Source organism: Lissotriton vulgaris, chromosome 10 (genome assembly GCF_964263255.1).
Source record: "Lissotriton vulgaris chromosome 10, aLisVul1.2, whole genome shotgun sequence".
In the NCBI taxonomy this organism is placed as follows: domain Eukaryota; kingdom Metazoa; phylum Chordata; class Amphibia; order Caudata; family Salamandridae; genus Lissotriton; species Lissotriton vulgaris.
The window spans coordinates 262,066,439-262,090,029 of NC_141698.1; the positions used below are offsets into that span (position 1 = coordinate 262,066,439).

The following is a 23,591-nucleotide window of genomic DNA, read 5'->3' on the forward strand; positions in this document are numbered from 1 at the left end:
AAATTAGTAGGAAGAAACTGGCATTTGTGAACATATTTTTATCTTGAACTTTTTGCCATGATGACCAATTTACAAAAGCAAAATGTCATTACATCCTCTGATGGTACTGGCTGCGGGGATATATAGGATTCGTAGATTCTCAGAGAATCCAAGGCACTCAGAGGCAACAACTGCACTGCACTATACATTGGTTTTTATTGTGTACTGAGTATGGGCCAGTTCCTATGGTGAAATCTGTAGAGTAAAAATAGATATCAACCAAATCTATTTATTTCTAAAATGGGCATAAGTTGTGGAGCTTAGGAGCAGTAGTTATTTGTACAACTTTGAATTTGTGGGTAACCATTCTAGCATAAGATGTAGTGAGTATTTTTACATAATGGCTTCTTCCTAGACACTGGCTTAAATTTGGAAGGCACAAATCCAGTGAAATTCATTTGGAAATAACAAATGTTCTACTATTTTATACTTCCACATTGCTTCCAATAAAAATGGTACCTCACTTGTGTGGGTTGGCCTAGTGCCCATGGCAGAAAATGGGCCAAAACACAACATGAACGCATCACAATATTCCACTCAAAATTGACCCTTTTTTGCAAGCTTTGTAGCTGTGAATTTTGGGCCCTAACTCAATCAGCACCTAGGAAAACCTAGCAAACCTGTATATTTTTTTAAAACTAGACATCTAGGGGAATCCACGATGGGTTTACCTGTGTGTCTCTCACCATATTTGTTTTTTACCTAGAATTTCTTGCAAGCCTCAAACTTTGAAAAAAAACATATTTTCCTCATATTTCTGTGATGGGAAGTTCTGGAATCTGCAGGGAGCCACAAAATTCCATGTACCCACCATTTCCCCATTCTCCCGATAAAAATAGTACATCACATGTGTGGTAAGGCCTAGTAACCGCAACAGGAAATGGCCCAAAATGCAACATGGATACATCACATTTATACACTCAAAACTGACCCTTTTTTTGCAAAGTGGGTAGCTCTGGTTTTGTGCCCTAGCTCAACCCAGGGAAACCCAGCAAACCTGTAAAAAAGAAATTGAAGACTAGACACCTAGGGAAATCCATCGTGGTGTGACTTGAGTGGCTGTCACCAGGGTTTGTCACCCAGAATCCCATGTACACCTCAAACTTCGACTAAAATACACATTTTCCTTACAATTCTGTGATGGAAAGTTCTGAAATCACAGTTAGCCACAAACTTCCTTCTACCCAGAATTCCCTCAAGTTTCTCATTAAAAAGGGTACCTCACTTGTGTAGGTGGGTCTAGTTCCCATGACAGGAAACTGGCCAAACACATCATGGACACATCACATTTTTCCACAAAAAACACCCCTTTTTTTGGTCGCAATATGGATAGCTGTGGATTTTTGGTCCAAACTCAGCTGGCACCTAAAGAAACCTACAAACTTGCACATATTTTAAAACTAGACATCTATGAGGAGAGTCCAAGGTTGTGCCATATGTGGATCCTACAACATTTTCTTACCCACAATGCCCTGCTAACCTCAATGTTTGCCTGAAATCACTGTGCCACTTGTGTGGTAGGGCCTAGGGCCCACAACAGGAGCAGATAAAACCCAGGTCAATGGGAGTCTCCTAGCAAGGGCTCCTATTGACCTTGGTTTGATCCGTTCCTGTCACAGGCACAAGGCCTAGCCACACAAGCGGTGCAGCATTTCTATCGGCACAAGTGCGGTGACGCTAGGTGGTAAGAATTTTGGGGATTCCCTCTGATCACGGAAGTTCCCATCAGAGAAATGTAAGGAAATTACTTGATTTCAGGCAAAGGTTCTGGTTTGCAGGGCATTGTGGGTAATAAAACCTTGTGGGATTCATTCAAGGCACACCACACTAGAATCTCCTGGTTGCCTAGTTTTTAAACATGTGTGTAGTTAGTAGGTTTCCATGGGTGGCAGCTGAGCACACCTTTGAATCCCGCATCTACCCCTATTGTCGATCTTTCCAAATAGCACTTTACGACCTTTTGTGTTAAGGTCTGTTGGCCCACCCACACAATTGAGGTACCATTTTTATCTGGAGACTGGAGGGAATGCTGTGTTGTAGGAAATGTGTGGCTTCCAACAGATTCCATAAGTTTTCTTCACAGAAATGTGAGGACAATGTGAATTTTTAGTTAGAGTTTGAGGGTTGCAGGGCATTGTGTGAAAGAAAATGGTGTTGGATGCATGGAAAGCATGCTACCTTGGACTTCTCTGAAAGCCTAGTTTTCCGAACTTTCTGAGTCCGGTAGGTTTTTCGTGGTGGCAGCCTACCTCAGCCCAAAAAAGTGCAACTGTTCACCATTGCAGGTGGGACGATATTGGGGATGAGCCATACTCTCCTGGTCCATATGCAAAAATAACATGAAACATAATCAAATTTCCTCTTGCTTGCTGTTGGGATGGAATACTTTAGTCCACAGGAGAGCAGAAAGACTGTTGAGGTTTTTAGGGGGAGGGCGGGGCCTGATGTTAGAATGGGCAAGACCCACCCCATTAGTGTAATAAAAAACTGTATATATACCTGTTAGACAGTGGGCTTTTTGCCCCCGGGCAAACTGGGGCACACCTTCTTTCTTCCGGGGGGGGGGGGGGAGGGGCAGGTTGTCTCTTTTGTGGTAGAGTGTGGCCAATGCCAGAGTGCAACACTCGCACCACTTTCTGTTGCCGCGTACATAAAATCCCTGGTGTCAGGTGTATTTTTACGCCCCACCGGCAAGTTTGGGGGACCCTCCCAATTGGGATAAGCCTCCCATTTGTTCCCTGGGGGGCTGAAAGACTCTATTGGCCCCCCTCAGGCAGGGGCTTGGCTCAATGCCAAGGTAAGTTGCTCCATCCTTATGTTTCTTTTAGCACCATTTTAAAGTCCCTGGTGTCTAGCGGGGTTTTAACCCCTGGAAGGGGGGTGGCAGATTAGGGTGAATATTCTATCCACCCCTGCAGGAGGAGCAGAAAGTCTTTTTGGCCCAGGGTGGGGGGAGCACATGCCCATGCAGGGGGGTCTGTGGAAGCTCTTCCCGAACAGCCGGAGCTGCAGAAAAAACATACATCCTCTGGTGTAAATCACCAGAGGTCCCCTCCAAACCCTCCACAGTGTCGGCCAGTGGCCGGCACCTGCACTAGGGAGGGAGTGCGCCCATCAGCCATTGGCTGAAGGCTGCACCTAAATGGTTAATTGCATAATAATAATGATAATAATAATAATAAGCACCTACAAAACAATAGATCATGGTACAGTATGTTGAGCGAGAATGGGGGAAGACTGACACAGAGAGGAGGGGAGTAGATGGAAGAGTTCAGTTAGAAGTTGGGTAACCAGTTTTTCCACTGTAACTGCAACTGTATCAGCCCTGAATGTATAACTTATTTTGCGGTTATAATGACAGTACTGACCCTGTGTTTCAGTATCTGCCTTGTGGGTGTCCCTGAAGGATGCAGACAGTGAAGTCTCATATTCTGCCTGAAGTGCAGCACTTGGGTAAATAATAGGGACTGGCCAGGTCATAATGCTGAGCACCCCTTTAAGAACACTGTGAACACATAGCAGCTTTTTACTAATAGGAAGAGCACCAGCCTACACAGGGATCAAAGCAAGACAAATCAGCTTTCCATTAATGAAGCATGATGAAGGATTTGAGGATCCTCCTCCACGTGTTTTCAGTGCTCTGATTCTATCAGTGCTGGGGTCAGTGAACTGCGATGATAAATAATACTTTGGAAGCAAAATCTAATATGAGTTAATGCACTTGTAGGGTTACTTGTTATCAAATATATTGAGAATTCAAAGAGTCAAACAATTGCTTACTCCATTACTTAAAGTAAATATTCCTTTAAGCACCATGGGATGAAGGAGCACCCTACCTGTTTGCTTACTTATTCATTGTATGATGCAAAATAGTGTGCGTGCCTTATGGTGCTACTTTGTTGCACGTATGAAGAGCAAGTGAACTGTGTACAAAAGGCATAAGGGTCACACGATACTTGCAAGCAATAATGTGTTTCATGCTTTAGCATTAGCTTACATGGGTGAGGTAGCTGAGAATAAGCTAGGCATTCGCTGTAAAGTTATTTCTTGTCCCTCATTGTTGCAGTGGACTGTGGCTGGAGCATTTGGACAATGTGGAGCTCCTGCAGTAGAACCTGCAATGTCGGTACAAGGCGACGTTACCGCTCTGGAACCAATCCACCTGCAGCCTTTGGGGGACTCGAGTGTGAAGGATCCAATGTGGAGATCGAGTTCTGCAGCCTCCAGCCCTGTAGAGGTGAGAGACAGAAACCTTCTACCTTCAATCAAGCACCTCTAAAGTCTAAGTTCTAGGCAGATCATTATGGGAGATTGTGGGAAGTTAACCCCTCCTTGTTCCTTTAATCTGATATTCTCTTCTTCTCAGTCCTGCACCATGCCCATCAAACCCAAAAAGATTCCCTCATTGCGCTCCCATGAATGAGTGTTGCTAACATTTTGACAGCTCAGTTTCTCTTACTTACATTATGAATAACATGAGTAAGATAATATTCTTAGTTCCCAGTTTTATGAATGTGATGGGCAACCATTAGACGCCACTGAGCAAATTAAGACCTCAGAAGCCTAAAAAAGACAAATTGCTCACAGAAAAGTCCCAGCCCCTCCATTTCCCTTCTTGTGTGTGCTTTTTTAAGGTAAATGAAGCGGAATTTACCATCTTCTGTGTTTACCCTAACATTTACATTCTTTTAGGCTGTTTATGTACAGGGATCTCTTTATTTTGCTTTCGAATGTATTTTTATGTTTTTTGCCCTTTCTCCCCAACCTGTGACACTTGATCATTAATTTTCATCTGCTTTTTTATTTTGTTATTTTTTATTTGGGTTTTTTGCTATACATATTCATTTTGATATTTTGGGTTGTGCCACCATGCTTGCCTTGGTCACTTCTGTTGCTAAAAGAAATGTGAGGTTTGTAAGGTTGATCAATGTATTAGTTTATACTATTAATTCTCATTAAATGTGCCTGAGCTTGATATAGAGGTGTGGATTGGCAATGCTGATTTTGAGATTATAGGTGGTAATTCAAATGATCCTGAGACTGAGGTTTATCTCAGTCATCCATATCAGGTGTTGCCCATCCGGCAATACTCATTACTTTCTCTGTTTTCTGAGGACTCAGCCATATGGCTGCAGAGACCAGGTGGAGACCATCAAGGTTTCTGGTTGCCAAACCACCTAATTGGTCAGCCAGCACTATAAAGATCTAGGTTGCAGATCTTCTTGCAAACATTAGTACTGCTGTGTGTGACTTTACTAATGGTATTGTAACTACTGAGATTGCTACCTACTGTACCTCTTTCAGACATTGACACCGAAACTGTGAAGAGCTTAGCAAATAGGGCTTTCTTGCAAAGGGAATCTTACGTCTGCAATCTCTACGCTAACGCCAATTGCAATTGAAAGTTATGCAATGTTTATCACACCTGATAATTAGCAAGTGCAATAAGGTTTTCACCCTAATACATTTTGGCAGGGGAAACCTGCTTGAATTTAATAGGATAAAAAGGCCCTTTAATTCCCGGGACATGAAGATTTTTTTCGCTGTTAATTTCACTATGGGAAAAAATATTTTCCCTGTGGAGCTAGGACTTCCCCTACCCCCTAAGCAATTTGAGGATGTTGGTTACCCCTCCCCGCTTGGTAGAGGAAGCTGGTCAATGCTTATAATCTCATGTGTTTGTGGTTGTTCAGACTTCTAAGGCAAACCATACTTTGTGTGGCGTTTGTTGCAACACAAGTATATGTAGTTATGGTGGCAATTATGTGGTGGCAAAACCATTCAAGCCTGAAGGGTATCCTTAAATAAATTGCTGTCATAACTCACTGCAGGTATCTCTAGTTAATGTGTATTCTCTGGTCGAAGGTAACCCTGTTTCATTGAACAAATTGTCTTCATCATTAGCAGCATTTGAGGGAGGGCTGATAGTGGGAGGAGATTTCAATTTCTTCGAGCAGCCAGAGCTTGATGCTTCTTCTAGTAAAAAGGTGTAACCAAAACATAAGGTTGCAAAAATATTTGGGGAATATTAGAAAAATCTGGCACTGGTCGACCCTTGGAGTGCTGCCAACCAAGTTAAAAAAAGAGCATCCAATTGTGGCTCGTTCTGACTATTTTTAGATTTCCTCCACATTGGGATGTAAAGATTTAAATATGTTACCTAACGATTTCTGATCATTCCGCAGTGGAGTTGGAAGTTCTTTCAAAGGACCTCAGAATGAGAAACCGGAGACGGATTTTTGATAAAAGTTATTTAGAAGACGAAGACTGGGTTCAGCTATGTAAAGCAGAAATAGAGAGCCTTTTTGATCAAAAAAAGTTATGCCTCTATTGACATGGTATTGGATGCCATAAAAGCGTCTCTGTGTACATTCCTGATCTCCAGTGATATAGTCTAGTTTTGAATTATCAGGTAAGAATAAATCAAGTTGTAGAACAGGTTTAAGTATGAGTATGAAAGGTTCCTTAAGAATGGCTCAAGAAGGAATAGGAAAGTGCTTGTAGAGGCGAAAGCTGGCCTTCTGGACCATTATTACGTCAAGAATTATGCACACAATTCAATATAATGTGAGAGGATCTATGATGAAAGCAATGATGTGGAAAAGTTAATGGCTTGGCCGGCACGGGACGGGAACAGGCGACGTGCAATATAAATAATGTTGTGAAGTGCCAGAGAACACGGAAGTATTGCACTTCAGATAAGGAGATTCACGCTATTTTTTAATATAATTTTAGCAATATATATAATATCTCTCCTAAAGTTAATTACATTCTTTTTAGGACTCTCTTGCTAGGCAGGTCCTGCCAGAGAATAAACAGAGGTTTATGGATAGCCCCTTCTCTTTGGGTGAGCTGGAGGAGGTATTAAGTAGTCTGCCCTTGGTTAAAGTTTGCAACCTCGACGGACTCCTTGCCGTATTTTCTAAGACATTTTCATAAGTTTTAAATCTATATTTATTGGCTTTAGCTAATTTTTTTATTTATTTTGATAAACAGATTTTATTGATTTTAAACCACTCAAAGTGGCAAGATGTGAACAATTGACACACAAGCATCACGATACATAATAAGAAAAAAAACAATAGTGACTGTACAGATCATCGACAATCAAATGGTACAGCAGAATGATAAATGGTCTCAATCAGAACTCTAATTCAAGTTCAATTTTAGTCTTATTGCCACTTCCCCCAAACCCGCCCATTTTTGCTGTGGCAGCCTTTGGCTTCATAAGCCATAAGCTCCTTTTGAGTGCAACAGTCAACTTAATCACCGCCATCCCAACAGGTTAGGAGGGGAGAGGATATCCATCTAGCAGCAATATCATGCTTAGCAACCAGGAGATCCGTACTCAAGAACGCTGGTTCAGCTCTCGTACCTCCAGAGCCCTCAAAGACACCAAGCAGTATCAGCAGGGGGAGAGAGGAGCCTCCCAAACAAGAACTTCTGTTAGGTCTCGGAAAACCGTGGTCCAATAGTTCACTACCACAAAGCAGGACCAAACCATATGATAGAAATCGGCTGGATCGAACATACATCTGGGATAGGCAGGACTAGGCCAAAGGCCTGTTCGGTGCATAAGTGTCAGAGAAAGATATACCAAATAGAGATAATAGGTTTGGTCAAGCCGTAGTCGAGTGGAGATAGCAAGTTCTCGGGGGGAGGCATCATGGCATCCCTCCAATTGTCAACTTACATGGGACCCAGGCAACCCTTCCACCAGGTTCTGAGGTGATAAATTGATGATCAGGGTGCGATGAATCTGAGAGATCCCGTCAAGGTTTCCCATAAGTAGTTTGGCCTCTAGGGGATTGAACTCTGGCAAAGTGTTGGTCACTGAGACATGCGTATGGTGGGTATGTAGGAATTTAACATATTTAGAGAATTTGGTGTTTGCTAGGTTGTAGGTGGCCTGAAGATTTTGGAAAGAGTGTATGTGTGCCCTGGACCAGATGTCCCCCAATTGGGTGATATTAATAAGGTCCTAGGTTTTAAAGCCTTGAAGTGCTACCACTTCCCTCAACCAAGTGCCATGCCAGATGGGTGTATGTTGTGTAAGTTTGGCATCCTATTGCACATGTCAAAGTGCCACTCTCCAGGCCAAGCACGCCAACCTATTCACCAGAGGGAGGAGGTGGGGACTAGAGATCCATCGAGCAGAGCCTGCCGACAAGGACTGCTCCAGGTGACAGGTAGGGTCGAACCATCCCTTATTGAACCAGTCTTGAATTACAAGAAGGGGATAGGCCTAGTAGTAAAGATAGAGATTAGTTATTCCCAGGCCACAATCATATGGACATCGCAGACCGTTCACAGGGGAAAGATGGAGTTGGGACGCTTGCCACAGAAATGTTTTGGCCGTCCCCACCAGGGTCCAGAACCACATCCGCGGAAGGTGGAGCAGAAGATTCTTAAATTTATACAAGAACCACCTGAGAATCGTTATTTTGTTGAGACCTATATGCCCATAACATTTGGAGAGAGGGATTGCCACCTAGTGAGGTCAGCTAATTTTATTTTTAACCCCTTCGATGCTGATGACGAGCTCAGCTCGTCATCAGCCACGGGGGGCGTGTGCGGATGACGAGCTGAGCTCGTCATCTAATGCGGCTTTTACAATAAAGCCGCGTAGCGGAAAAATAACCGCCGCAGCGATGCGGTTAAAGGTGGATTGCCCCTTCCTTCTTTTAAGACAGGAAACAGTCAGTTTTCTTTAAAAAGGCAAATATGCAGTGGGAAACTAACTTTTCAACGCAGCTTGAAACACACGTTCTATTTCCTCGCAAGACGAGCAACACTTTCCTTATCACGTATATGCGTGGTTAAGCCAGTTAGTGTTCTAGTTGTTTGAGCGGATTGGGGAGGAACCGGAAGGCATGCAGCAGGAAGGACTGACGGGGACATGGTTGGGTACGTTGGGCTGGGGCCTGGGAGGCTAGGGGTGAGTTTTAGGGGGTGGGGCCTGGTTTTAGGGCTCACAGAGGGGGCTGGGGTCGGAGTAGTTTTTAGGGGGCTGAGTTTTAGGGCTCATGGCAGGGGCAGCAAAGGGGCAGTTTTCAGGCCTAGGGTGCAGTTGGGCTGGTGCCAGGGGGGATGGGGTAGGTTTTAGGGGGTGGGGACTGGTTTTAGGGATCAGGAAGCGGGACTGGGGTCAGAGTAGTTTTTAGAGTGTCAAGGTTTTAAGGCTCAGGATAGGGGGTTGGGGTATTTTAAAGCGCTGGGGCGGGAAGAATAGACCACACGAGGCCCGAATTTTAGGGCTCAGGGAAGATGGGCTGGGGTGTGATCTTTACCACACATGTCCCTTTACCAATCATGTCTTTACCATGATATTGCATGGTAAAGGCATGTGTGGTAAGGCATGCATGGTAAAGATGCAGTTGTGGTTTAGACCGCGTGGTTCAGGCATGTGTTGTTGAGGCATGCATTGTTCCTTCACACTACCAAATCCAGTAGATCCAAATTCATATTGTCCAGTTATTCTTCTAAATTCGGACTACAAAATGATAATTACGTTGGCTGGGAATAGAATTAACGAATAGTTGTCATTTGCAAATTAAGTAATTTTTAGCTATAAACTGGTTCTTGACCAAATGTCACTTCTGAATTGGACCAGAAGACGTTTAGGAATTATGAATGTGGTCCTGAGGTCCTTAAAGACAGCAGTCCCACTTTATACTTTATACTGGTCCCACAACATAAATGGATGCGTGAAGGGGTGTTTAAGGCAGAAAGTTGCTTATGGATTCATATGCTACTGCTGGCCCAGCAGCCAGAAGCAGGGTGTGTCTGTGCACACGTTGGTAAGATGGCGTGTTGTTTTAGCACCAACTGTTCATACCTGTTGTGACTTGTAAATCATGAGTATGAACCCTGGAAAGAGCAACTCTTCTTTCCATCGTTTCAAGTTCGAACAACTTCATACCCACAGGTCAGTGTATGCAAAGTGTTTTTGACTAAGAAAGCGCTCCTAACAATGATTAATTTGAGGCAGTGTTTGAGATGGGATCCACCAGAAACTCAATTTGGGGGAAGGGGGGGGGGGGGGGGAGGGTTCGTGGGGGGGGGGGGTCATCAATTATTTTTCCTCATCAGACTTTGATGCAAACCAAGAGAGTGAAATGCACACAAGGGGGAATGGAGGAGGATGAGAAAGACGGAAAAACGATGACAAAGGGAGAAAGCTGGAACCTGCAAGTGTGAGGTAAAAGGACAGGAAGTGACTGTTGGTGGGAGAAAGAGGTATTAAGTGAAATCAAGATTATTCAGCCTTGGGATTTGGCAACACTGATTATCAATAGCGCCGGCTCCCCGCTTCTGGGTAAAACTTTAGGCCTTTGCACTTATTATTTTACCAATTAAGCTAGAGCCCCTAATATATATTTTGGTCCAACTAGACTCTCCATGCATTGTCTTTTAGGCCTACATTTAATAATGTAAAATTGGAACCAAAAGTCCAAGAATGCAGAATCCTATTGGCTACAAAAAAAAAAGAAATGATTTAATTGGAATATCGAAGACAGAATATCGTAGTATGGGAAAATCGAAGGTAAACTACTGAAACAAAAATATCGAAAGATAATCAGTAGGACAATCCTGTTACCAATTACAATCCCTGTTAATTAGCTGTGAAGCAAAGAAATATTTGCATACCGCCCATTTCCCAGGTGACTCTTTGAAGACTGACTCCCTGGATAACAATTAAAGTTTGTTTGCATTAATGGAATCTTTGGAGACATAAGGCAATCCTCCCCGCTTGTGTTCATGATGACCAATACCATTATTTTTGCTGCACTCCTCTAGGTTCAGCTGGCACCTGGGGTCCATGGTCGGAGTGCTCGGTGCCCTGTGGGGGAGGATACAGGAATCGCACGAGGGCCAGCGTGGTGCTGCGCCGGATCGAGTTCTCCACTTGCAATCGCCATCCCTGCCCGGGTAAGGACATTCAATATTTTTACTAACGGTGTGCCTTCACAAAGTTCTTTTTCTTCTGTATTCTGCTTTTGCTTCTCATTTAGAGGTGGAGCAAGTGCTGGATTTCTGACGATAGAGTTTGGGTTAGCTCTGTCACCCAAAAACATTGACCTCACGGTCGACTCACCCCAGGGTTGTCAGGTCAGAGGCAATAGCCCTGCCTGTCCTGTACATGGCGGGGCTATTGACACTGATTATACCAGCCTAGATCCCAATCTGAGAAAACAAACAGTGGCCCCACGCACATGCAAAAAACTCCCTATGAATCAGGGCCATAGTTTTTTATTTTCCACAAGCAAACACAAGCTTTGGGAGTTTGTGGAATGCCAAGAGGCCCAAGTAATATTGCAGTCCCCTTGGTGTTCAGCTTTGCCTGCAGTACACCCATCTCACCAGTAGATGCACTGTGGCTACAGAGATCCCTGTTAGGTAGGTGGGCATCTGTAAATACAGCAGGCAGTTCTCCAACCTGAAGGCCGCTGCTGACTAGATTGGCTTGTGAGCCATCTACCTTGGTCATAATGACATCCTAAATCTGTAAAGAGCTAGAATGACACTGGGGGTTCAGGTGAAGTCTTTCAAAATTAGAACTCTGAGTAAGTGTGGATTGATGAGACCAGATCTCTGAGTGATTGTGGATATTATAAAGAGTAGAGACCCTTATTATAGCGAACTGAGATCTGTGCGATTATCTGGAGCAGAGCTCTTAGTGTCCATCAGTATTATCAAGAGTAGATCTATGAGGGCTTCTACATTCTAAGTATTATTACAAATATGCCTCTGAGTTGATCTGTATCATGATGAGGACTTTAGATCATTTGGTGTTACCTCTAGCTCAGCTCTGAATGGGTCTGTGTGTTGAAAACGACTCACTAACAGAATATCTGAAACATAAATATTGCGTGAACAGAACATCATGTCAAAAATATTGAGGACCAAAATAATATCAAGAAGGTAAGGGAAAATAGATATGTATATATGTACTATTCTTAGCTCCACATCTACTTACCCTGAAATTGTATATATTTTCAAAGTACATATATGATATGGAGTTATATATAGTACAACTTTGCTTATCTATAGAAACTTACCTTCGTGATATTTTTGTTCTCAATATTCTTGACACAATATTTTGTCCACACAGTATTTTTTCTCCGATATTTTGTCTCCACACCTTAAAAACAGAGCTCAGAGGGAGTCTGATATAATCACAAAAAGATATTTTAGTGATTCTCTTTGTTTTCTTAGGCCTGTACTCTGTGTTGAGTGCCTGGCTTGTATCTTGAGTGAATGTACGTACTATCAACAGCAAATCGCTGAAGGAGTTTGTTAATGTTAAGAACAAAACTCTGAATGAGCCAAGAACAGAGCTTTTTCTGATGATATGTGTTATCATGTTTCCATTTTTTATGTACATACGTTGTTATTTGAACTAAGCACAACGGTATAATAAATAAGCAATCAATCCTACATGAAGCAGTTCGCCAACCTACAGAATTATAAATGAGGAGGTCAGAGATATGCATGATGTTACACAGTCAAGAACCAGACAGTAATTTTAATGATCAAAATACATACAGCTACTTATAATGAGGCACCTATAACCAAAGGAAATAAACAAAGACAACCCTAAACAAACCTCTCAGGAATTAAGCTCTTACTTATGCTAAGTCACAAGAGACCAGCAAACTTAGTTGCAACATTGAACCCAGTGACAGAGACTAATGGCGATACAGTCATACATACATATGAAGTGATCCATGGGTAAGTCTGGGTCCAGAGTTAGGGAATCCTTTGCCCAGAGCCCAATATTGTAATGCACATTATCTTATTGTATAGCACTACAATAGGCATGATTTCTATTGAGTATACAGGGGCTAATTTACAAGCCCCTTGCGCTGCCAGTGCGTCAATCTTTGTGATGCACTGGCGGCACATTTTGCTGCCCCATAGTTACAAGGACAGGAAAAGCCACCTTGTGTGGCTTTTCCTGTCCTTGTAATGCGGCCACTAGACACACAGCACTTTGCGTGAAAGGGGCGTTCCATGGGTGTTGCTATGGAATCTCCAACGCAGCACCCATGAAACCTGACACATTTCCAGATTTATGAGAAATCGAAAATATGGAAATGCGTCTGAATGCTACGCCTTCCCAGGGGAGGTGTAGGGCAGTGCAATGAGAAATGTATTATTTTTTCCTTGTTTTTGTCCCTCTTTCTGCACGTGATGCATTCAGCAGCACACATAGAACGAGACAATCGCCTCTTATGATTGTTTATGTGCAGGAAGGGTCACCTTCCTGCACAAAAACAATCATCCCCGTGACTCAGGCATCCACAATGGTACATAGGTGCCTGCGCCAGCGCATGACAGCTAATTGTGCACCTGCGCAAGGGGGAGCAAAGGGATCTGTCGTATCCTTGTAGATATGATGCATCCCTGTGCTTTTGAAAGTGCTGCAGAGTGGTGCATCCAAAGGGCTTGCGGCGCAGCGCTGCAGCACTTTCTTGTAAATGAGCCCCACTGTATCTTTTATGATAGTTCTTCTGGCACAGTACTCTTCGTGATGTTTTATAAGCATTTGCTTTTTTTAATATTTATTTTTAAAAATTTCACATTTCAATACAGTAAAACATTTTTGTAGTAACAGAGGAATTGAAACGTACTGTAAGTGCTTGAAAATCCTATTCCAAAGTCAATAGGATGCAAACCATTGAATAGCTAACCCATAATGAGGTGCTTGGGGAGCACTTAAAGGAAATCAATTACCTCTTTATTGTCACGTAAAAATATTTCAAAATGTCAGTTTGAGGCACCATAATGTAACATCAATTACACTTCACAAGATGTCGAATGAGTTATACAAGAGTTCCGTGGTCTGAATGCATGAGGAATCTTTGTTGGGGCCCTATCATGAATCACTAGTAGATTCAAATGGATTTTGTGCTCCTTTGGGTTGATTCATGCTTATGCTGCATTTGTTGGACTCTCCATGAACAGGATCAGAAAAAAATATCTGCGATGACTTTATTTGGAATAGTATTGCTTGAACGGTGAGGGAAGCGTAAATAAGTTGTAACGTGTGGAGGCCGGCCATGCCCTAAAACTTGGCAAGATTTGCGAAAAAGGCATTTGGCCGGTGATTAGCGAGATGCTTGAATTTAATGAAGGAATGGGCCTTTATTGAGACTTCTGACCGACTTTGAAGACTAGATGTGTTATATACATAAGCCTTGAAAAAGTGATTGTGTGGTTGTGAAACATGTGTTGGCTGAATTTCATTGGTGAGACCAATATTTGTTGCCAATAACTATCTGTGTGAAGATGCCAGAAATAGTCAAAAATTGAATTACTACTGTAAAATAAATGTGTTATGATTTGTGTGTGCCAATGTCTAACGTACAATTAGTGGTGTGTGTAGACATTACTGTGCAAGCTATCTTCACTAGGAACCACGAAATTAGTCCAGCATAAAAATAAATTGAACTCATGCTAAATCTTGTGAATAGTAATTGATTGGATTACGGTGCTCAAACATATTTTAATATACAATTGATGCTTATAGTACTCAATAATGTGTACAAGGGTGATGTGTCTATAATGACAACAAGCACCCCTTTCTATTTGTAATATACAATTATCAGTAAATATTTCACAATGTTCTGCAGTAAGTATGCTTCCTGTAGAACAGGGAGAAACATGTAAAACGCCTGTATGTCTGTACGTGTACATAGAAGGAAATATTTATCCTCACAGTAGTCTGTTAAATTGCTTTTTGTAGATGAAGTGTCCATCCAGTCCATGAGGCAATACAACATTTTAAAAACGATGTGACAATTTCTAATTAAGTATATTCTGCATGTTAGGTAATTAAATCCTTCCATATTTTGTGATAATTTGTTTCTCAGTTTAAATGTAACCACTTTCTAACATAACCATACTTTTCCTGTTATGTGGGGAATTCTCCTTGCATTTACTCTTCCCCACGTACTACTTTGAGGCAGTTGCCTTGTGGTCATTTACTATAAATATGAAGTATCCATATAGAAGAAGAATGGGTTGTGCATTATTATTCAGACACGACCATACCATAATTTAGTTATGTATTAACATTATGAGCTTCAAAATGCTTTGGTGGCCATCTTTTTATCTCAGAAGGTCTTTTGAGCAATTTATAAAGCCCTTTCTGAAATTAAAAAAGCACACCCCCCTTAAAAGTTATTTCTTATTTGCTAACCCGTTCAATAATTACAGCATTTTTACAGCCCAGTTAATTTTTGAAGAGTTGACAAATCTACCCAGCAGCCCCCTCTGAAAATTGTTTCAGCAGCAAATAATAGCTAGACAAAAAGTCTTTACCCTCAGAATATCATTCATTGAGGAAAGACATGGAGGTATGATTGATACGGAGGTCTATTTCCAGCAAGCATTGATAAGTGTAAACGGTTTAACAGGGCACAGAACCTCACTGGTAATCAGAATCCAAATGTTCGTGGTAGAATGGAGACAGGTCCTTCTTTGTGCTTAAACAGAGAACCCTTACATGGCTTTATCTATCTTTCACAGTAATGCATCCCCTCTTTTTTTTTACAGGTGAAGAGCCCGGTGTTTGCGCTGATGGACAGGTCTGGAAGGAGTGTGCTGATGGACCAGCTTCCTGTGCTGATCTGAGCTCTGCCAGCTCCAATAGGACTTGCCAACCGGGATGCTACTGTCGCGCAGGCTATGTATTGCTGGTGGGTTACATATTTTGCTTCCAGTCTGCATACAGTACAGGTGACACTCATATATATATAGGAATGGCAAATCTATACCAGATTTTCATTATAGCCACATAAGAAAAACTTAGATGACATGAAGGCAATTCACAAAGGTATTTTCAGTTGTGAATGTAAACGCTACATAGGAATTCATTAATGGGTTCCTGGCAGGCATAAATGGACTTACTACTGCAAATCCTACTGCCATCAGTAACAAGATCTCTCTAGAAGTACATCCCATGCAAGGGGTGGGAAATGGATGGAGAAAGGCGCATGGTTAGCCGTGTAAGTTTAGGAACGCACACACACATGTTCATTCCTGGGCATTCACACACTGCTATCTGACTCCCCACCCCAACAATGGTCAGAGATTTACTCCACGCAAGTGCTGGAATAACTGCCCTTCCTAGATAGGATGTGAAACGGATCACCCCCACATTGATGGAAGATGCGGTAGAAGATTTTTCTCAATTATAAACATAAATAAAAGAACAACATGTATTTGCACAGCACGCTCCTTAAACCCTGTGCATAATGGTACTCAATGTAGATTTCTGCACATGGGGAATAGGAGCCTGGTGGTATCTCAAATGACATTCCTAGAGCTATGCCTGAAAAAGTTCCCTCCACAGCTTTCCAGGATCAGTACTGGAAATGCCTGTGAATTGCAAAAAGTAGTAAATCTGCACTGTAGCCAGGAGTTTTTATGGTGCAGATGTTCTACTTTGTAAAATGGCCCTAAAGACTTTAAATCGATTTCATTTACATGGTCAGTAATAATCCTGAAAATCTAACATGGAGCTGCACCTGGTGGGCCTGCTAGGTGCCACGGACAGACCTGTGCCCCATTTCTATTGGGATTCCCTGATCTGTATTTGGATCCCTCTGTCCCTGGCATTTTTAACTCAAAAAAGGAATGTAACATGAATTCCTATAATGGCCATCATTAGGAGTGTGCTGAGTTTGGTGCTGGGGTGCCGCAGGCTGCAATCTCTGATTCCAGTTATTGTCCATGGTCTAAAATCCGGCAACTACAAGATTTGTCCATGGAATGGGAATAGCAATATGGATCCAGAAATTCTGGTCTCTTTATAGGTTTTTTTGTTTCTCAGAGCAAGTGGAAGTTGTCAGCAGGAGGTATTTTGGGGTTCAGCGTAATCATTGCCTTCTCCCCTGAGGTGCTGCAGTGGTCCATTGGGGACTCGGATGTGGTTGTGTCCCATGGTTTAACCAGGTGTTTATTTCACCTGATAAAACAGGACTCGGTGTCTCCAGACTCAGAATGATCAGGTCCAGAGGTATTGGCCCATTTGTAATCGAGTGATGGCAAAACAACTCCTTTGCAGCCCACCCTCCTGGGGCATACCGTCACTCATAAGGAGGTCTTAAGTGCTGTGTTGTGTAGAGTACTTCAGGCCTTATCAAAAGGCTTCCATATTTTGAAGGCCACAACTACAGGTGTGAATTTAGGTCTTGAAGTCCTGTCCCAGAAGCATATAGACTGATCAGAGACAGGCTTGGGATGGGCGACTAACATGGACAATGGTTTACATCAGAAACACTGTAAGCAGAGGCAGGGGCTACACTAAAAGGAGGCAGGGAGATGCTGTGGATATTTCAAATAATACGGGTGATAAACCCATTATGATTTGTTTGTTTAATAACTCGGTTTATTAACAAATTTAGTAAATATAAACATACATAAAAATCATCTGCAATTTTACCTTAAAATCTTAAATTCATTTATTAACCCAACTAATGAAACTCCTACTTATACATTGTTCGAAGTGAATAAAAAGTCATTTGCTGCTCCAACAGGTCGAGCATTGCCTGAGAACTTTAAATACATACGTCACCGTTGCAAACGTTTGGGATAAAACAATTCAATGAGTTATCAAATCCTGGCCCATTTTATAACAAAAGTTAATAGGAAACACTAGTACATGCATTCACATTCTAAGCAATATTTATCTAAATCTGGGCTCTGGAGTTGGCACAATATATTTTGGGTTCCTCAGGTGTTTTTACTCCTTGACCACATACCTAGTGATGTCTTTGATGAAGCAGACTCCAGATCACTTCTAGATGAAGTGTGCTCCTAGATCTGGCAGTCCTCATGGGAGAGTGTAGTGGGGGGTGGCTGAGTGGTGAAGAATCTAGATAAGGGTACTGGAGTGGGAGTGACAAGGTCAGTTCCAGGGGTCACAAAAGGGCATATCATGGGTTGCAGCTGCGATCCTGAACGACCTCCATGATCGTACCCTCCACAGTGGGTGTTGAACTTAACTTTGGACAACTCTAGGACTCGTGATGTGACTCCAAGAGTGAGTGTTAGGACGCCTTGAATTGAACGGCTTGCTACTCAAGTGAAAGCGGGCTACAGGGTGTCCAAAGATCAGAGCTCGGTCTATGGCAGGGCAACTCAAAGCAAACACATCATGCACAATTAACAGGAGGTGCCTTATAGAACCAATAAACATCAGTTGTGTCAGGGGCTGGCAAAATGTCACTCTGCCTAGGATTGCAGGCGTCCTGCTTTTTATAGGTTATTGAGGCTTTCTGAATGTTTTGCAATGTATTACATAAGTTCATATTATTTTGTTTCCTTTCAGAATAACCTTTGTGTTCCCGCATCTGATTGTCCATGCACTGAGGATGGAGCTATGTATGCTCCCGGAGAGATTATCCAGAGAGATTGCACTAACTGGTCAGTAATCCTTTTCTAACGAGCACACTGTGGATACCACATATCAACTGGTCAGTCTAGGGCCACCTAGTGGCAATTCGTTGAGTTGCATAATATTTTATGTTGATGCTTTGATACCTAAGGAAATTAACACATAATTCCTTCCTCTTGCCCTCTGTACACCTGCTCCAACTCCACACTGAATCCCTTTAGCCACTTCTTATTGAATCCCTATAAACCTGGATTTCTTCCTAAACCATGACATGGATATGACCTCCTTAGATAGAACTCTGCACTGGGTTGCGAGTTCCCTAGATTTTCCTGAAAATTGTATTTATGATTGCTCTTCCCGGTAGATCTTTTTCAGTTGTGCACTTGCCTTTTTTGAGTTATTTTGCATTTTAATTTTTAACAGATGCTGCAATATTAAACCCTTTATATAAGTATGATGATGGTGTAGCAATCAGATATCCAGTGATATTACATGAGCAGTGACACTCGAAGGCATGTGACGAGGACTAGTTCCAACCACATGAACGGAAGATTAGCAGTCTATTGACACAGTTTTAGAACTTTTGATAGTGCTCCTAGAAAGTGTAGATGTATCTGATCTCCATAGCTTTAAACTTTAGAGGGCAAATGATCAAAGACACCCACAGTTACCTGCAACGCTGAATCCTTCTCCAACCACTAGACTCAGCCACTACCCGTATTCTGGAATCTGAATGATTTTTGTATGGTCTAAAGCGGCGCAGTGGATGTGCACTGGCGTTGCCTCAATTGCATCTGCACATTTCATGACTCGTGCTGCTGGATGTCTGTGGAGCCTTTGTGCTTGCGTTACCATTATTGATGATGCACTCTGTCCTGCTTCTCTCCTTCCCTCAGCACGTGCCTCTCTGGTCGGGTCACCAACTGTTCGCACCTACCCTGCGATGGTAAGTGTAATGCTGTTCAAGCTTGGGGACCCTTCGCTGTAATAGATCAATATATGTTAAATCCTGGGCTCCCTTACTGTGTTGGCTTCATCTCTGTTGATGCTTGTGGGCTCATCTTCTGATTGCATTATATTTGTAGATGCGCAAGGCGCTGTGAACTGTTTGCTGTGCTGTTGCCAAGTATGTGGATTTATGGCACAACCACTCATGGTTTCATGCTTGTGAGGATGATAACACGAGATCTTGTTTGATTTCCAGACTGTCAGTGTCTCTGAAACGATGGTAGGTCAGAGGCATAGCAAACAAACATAACCTCAGCCATACCTCAAAAAATATTACATAGAAAACAAGCAATTATTGTGGCCTTGAAAGTTGTGCATCTTAACGAAAATAAGCCTTTTACATCACAGCTGTATTCAGGTCTGGATTTTTTTTACTGCAGTGGATGGTGCTTGGTCGGAGTGGACTCCATGGAGTGAGTGCTCAGCCTCCTGTGAAACTGGTCTCCAGAACCGGTATCGCTTCTGCACGGACCCACCTCCTTCAGGTACCGGACTGCCATGTGATGGGCCGGACCAGGAGAGTCAGCCTTGCAACATTCAGCCATGCTCTCGTAAGTTGGTTCTACTCAACCACTTTCCCAATCTTGAAGTTAAGTTAGTCCCTCTGTACTTTCCAAATAAGCATTCTTTAAAAATTGTCATAATTCAAGATTTCAGCCTTCCTTAAAATGTGATAGATATACAACATATACCACAACAATGGCTCTTGCCTGCAGGAGAAAATTAATACCTTTGTAGACAGTAGTGTTGACTGTTGACACTACAGTCAACATTGAGGGGAGCGCAAATTGTGGCCTGCATGTTTCATGATGCATAGGAGCACACTTTTCTTGGATAAGATGTAGTGTCCGGCCATACACTTTTCCCTGCGCAATCTTATTTTTAGGTCCTTCTCTAGCAATTATCACATTTTCCTAATATTTTTTTGGGTAAAAATTGCTTTCCGGCCCATTGTTTACATTTTGTCTGGCCCGAACCGGAGAATACGGCCCGGGTGCGGAGAGTATGGCTTGAGCCAGAGATTCTGGTCCAACTACGGACATAAAGATACTACTCAACAAATGACCTCTCTGAATACCACAAGTTGTAAAGTTAGACTTTTGTTGTCTCAGATTGCGTTTGTGAATCATGCTCATACGTGTTTTACCTGTAACCTGTGAAGGAGAACTTACCAAGAAGTCAGTAAATGATAAACCAAGGAGCCTCCAGAGCAGTGAACAAAAGGAGAGACAACTAGAAGGATCCTATCCTTATGTTCTTATAGCAACAAGAATTACATGAAATATGTTAGCTGGCTGTTCTTAACCTGAGATCTGCAGACCCCTGGGAGTCCATAACACATACTTAGATGTCCCTCTACTGTTTACTAAATTAAATATTAGTAGATTGATAAAGTCTAAATACATAAAAATCAAATTGTTAAATTGTCAATTTAAAAAGTTTTTAAAAGTGAAGGAATTTTAAATTGACTAACTTTGGTATTCTTAGCTTGATCATGGCAACAAGTTGAGTACAGCAAATAAATAGTATTGACGATTAGTGGCTTCGGTTGAAGCCCGGAAAGCCAACAGAAAGAGAACACTAAGGAATATAAAAAAAGTAATGGATGAACTACTTTAATTCATCTCAGCCATTGGTAATCACACATTATGTTCCTCTATGTGATGCCCTAAGTGCATTGAGGATGTCCAGGCGTTGGTCCTGCACTCACTGAACCACTGGAACCAAGCTGCATGCTACTGAACAGGCCCTATTAGGTATTCTGCGTCAGAGAGGACCTGACTTGACAGCTTGGTCTGGACTGTTTCTATTGTAGCTGGACCAATTCCGATTTGCATAGGGCTGATCCTAATCTGCAATAGTCTGGTGGGCAAAATAATGATGGACTGTGAAGAGGATTACATATTTAGCCTTCTATTATAAACTTGTTTTTAGTAGTCGGATCAGTCTGTGGTAGTTGCTGAAGTTGTGCTGCATAATTAAAACATATCTAAGGAAGCCTGAATTCTGTATAAGGTCATACTGGACACTTATCACCAAGGGTCTCTTAAAGCCAATAAAATTAATGGGTAGTAGTGTGCTTTATAAATCTAAATTAACATGATAAATTACTGTCTTTAATTTACTGGCATATCCTTTGTCTCAATCATTAACTGCATAGCTCTTCTGCTTCTCCTGTCAATAGTTTCTATGCACTGCCATAACTTTCAGCCATCTTGAAACACAGATCATACATGACATTATGAAAAAGAGTCAGGTAATATAACTGTTAAGTGATGGCAAGAATGTAGGACAGACGGAGGTTTTTTGCTATCTCAGTAAACACAGGCCATGATTTACCACTGGCCGATAATGGAAAACTTCTAACTTTAATGGTCAAATCCTTCCACTAGCTATTACTACGTTGGAGAACATTTTGCTTTATTTGTTCTCCTTCAGTTGTAGCACCTTGCCTAGAATTCAGGTGATTTTAAATTACCATTCAACTCCAAAGCCTGCCCAAGTGAAATATCCATTTGAACAGTGAGCTTTCTTACTGTTCATACCACTTTTGGGCTTAGCATGTGGGTAGGTATCTCTTGCCCACTAACAAAAGGCATGAGTCAATCTGAATCCTGGTGTTGATGAAACTTGTAGTTCTTAGGCTTAGGTTTAGGCATGGGGGGTATTTTGAATCAAGTTAAAAAAAAACATAGCCACTTGATCTTTCTAATATTGAGAGTGCATGTTTTCGGCAGGAAATGGGAATTGGAGCGAGTGGAGTCCTTGGACCAACTGCACCAAGAGCTGTGGCGAGGGGATACGCACGCGTGTACGAAGCTGTGATAATCCTCCACCGATTGGCGATGGTGACTACTGCGAGGGGTCAGGCTTGGAAATGGAGACTTGTAACTTGGGGGAATGTCCTGGTAAGTAAGCGGTGGATGAGTTGATCAGAGATACAATCATAGCTCCTATGAAAATTCTCTTGGAGGCAGAAAGCTAACACTAATTACTGACTCAAGTGTTCCAAACATTTTTAGCTGTAGCTTTAGAGCACTCAGATGGGGCACAGAAATATGTTTTTGCACAGCGCTTGAATATGTGGGATAGTTTTTATGTTTTGTATCAACCAATGATGGTTATTATGATGATTGTTGCTTCCATTGTTATTATTTTTATTTTTGAGGAAAATAGTAACACGTTTTTATCTTTTTTTTGTTGACAGAGATTTTGTTGATTGATGTTTTTAGAAATCATTATAACTTGCCTTTGTGATATTTTAGGCATTTAAAATTGTGTTACATAAAGAACTGGTACCTCTAATCAATACATGTGCCTGCGCCCAAGCGATCCCTGCATCAGTTATGCTACTCCTTGACAGTTTTCTTTGAGGAGAAACTAGATAACATATATCAGAAGTTTATTAACTATTGAAGTCAGGTTGATTTAAGCAGCTTCTATGTGGCCTCTCCTGATATTGCATTTTATCAGGATAGGTTTGGACCATATACAATATACCACATTCATCAGCTGCTGGTTAGTGCCACATCTGGCTCTCCCTGTGACCTATGTCCCCCAAGTATCTCTGCTAATTTATCAACCACAATTGACCCACCATTCCCTCTTCAACCTTTAACTGGACACAGCCAAAATACCCCCAGCCTGGAAGGCCGCACAGGAGTCGCCAATATTTAAAACAAACTAACACAGACACATGGAACCTGCCTAATTAACACGTCATCTCGCTTCTCCCAGTATTGGGAAAGTCTTTGGAAAGTCTGGTCAATAAACAACCTACGATTTTGTGGAGGACCATAAGATTCTTGACCCCTGCAAATCCGGATTCAGAGCTTGCCACAGCACTGAGGCCACGTTTGTGGCAGTTATTGATGCCATCCATCTATCCTTAGATGCTGTTTCCCCTGCCATGCTCATGCTGCTGGACTTGTCAGCAGCCTTTGATACCGTCTCTGACACAATACTGATTAGCAGGCTGTGACTTTGATATGATAGGTTACGTGGATGATACTCAGTTAATCATCCTATTTGGTCAGGACCTTGATGAGGTAAAACAATTCTTCATAGACTGTATGAGAACTATTGCTGCTTGGATGACGTCAGACTGTCTCCAACTGAACAGGGACAAAATGTA

At 42.1% G+C, this 23,591-nt stretch overlaps 1 protein-coding gene across 1 annotated transcript in view; it reads left to right on the forward strand.

The window, feature by feature from the left end:
• LOC147685082 (SCO-spondin-like) overlaps positions 1-23,591 on the forward strand; it is a 1,395,910-nt gene that overhangs the window by 728,826 nt on the left and 643,493 nt on the right. Inside the window, exons 51-57 of the mRNA XM_086939757.1 lie at positions 4,106-4,276; positions 10,846-10,971; positions 15,604-15,746; positions 18,383-18,477; positions 19,345-19,394; positions 19,837-20,007; positions 22,195-22,365. Coding sequence (XP_086795883.1) covers positions 4,106-4,276; positions 10,846-10,971; positions 15,604-15,746; positions 18,383-18,477; positions 19,345-19,394; positions 19,837-20,007; positions 22,195-22,365 — 927 coding nt within the window. The remainder of the gene's footprint in view (positions 1-4,105; positions 4,277-10,845; positions 10,972-15,603; positions 15,747-18,382; positions 18,478-19,344; positions 19,395-19,836; positions 20,008-22,194; positions 22,366-23,591) is intronic.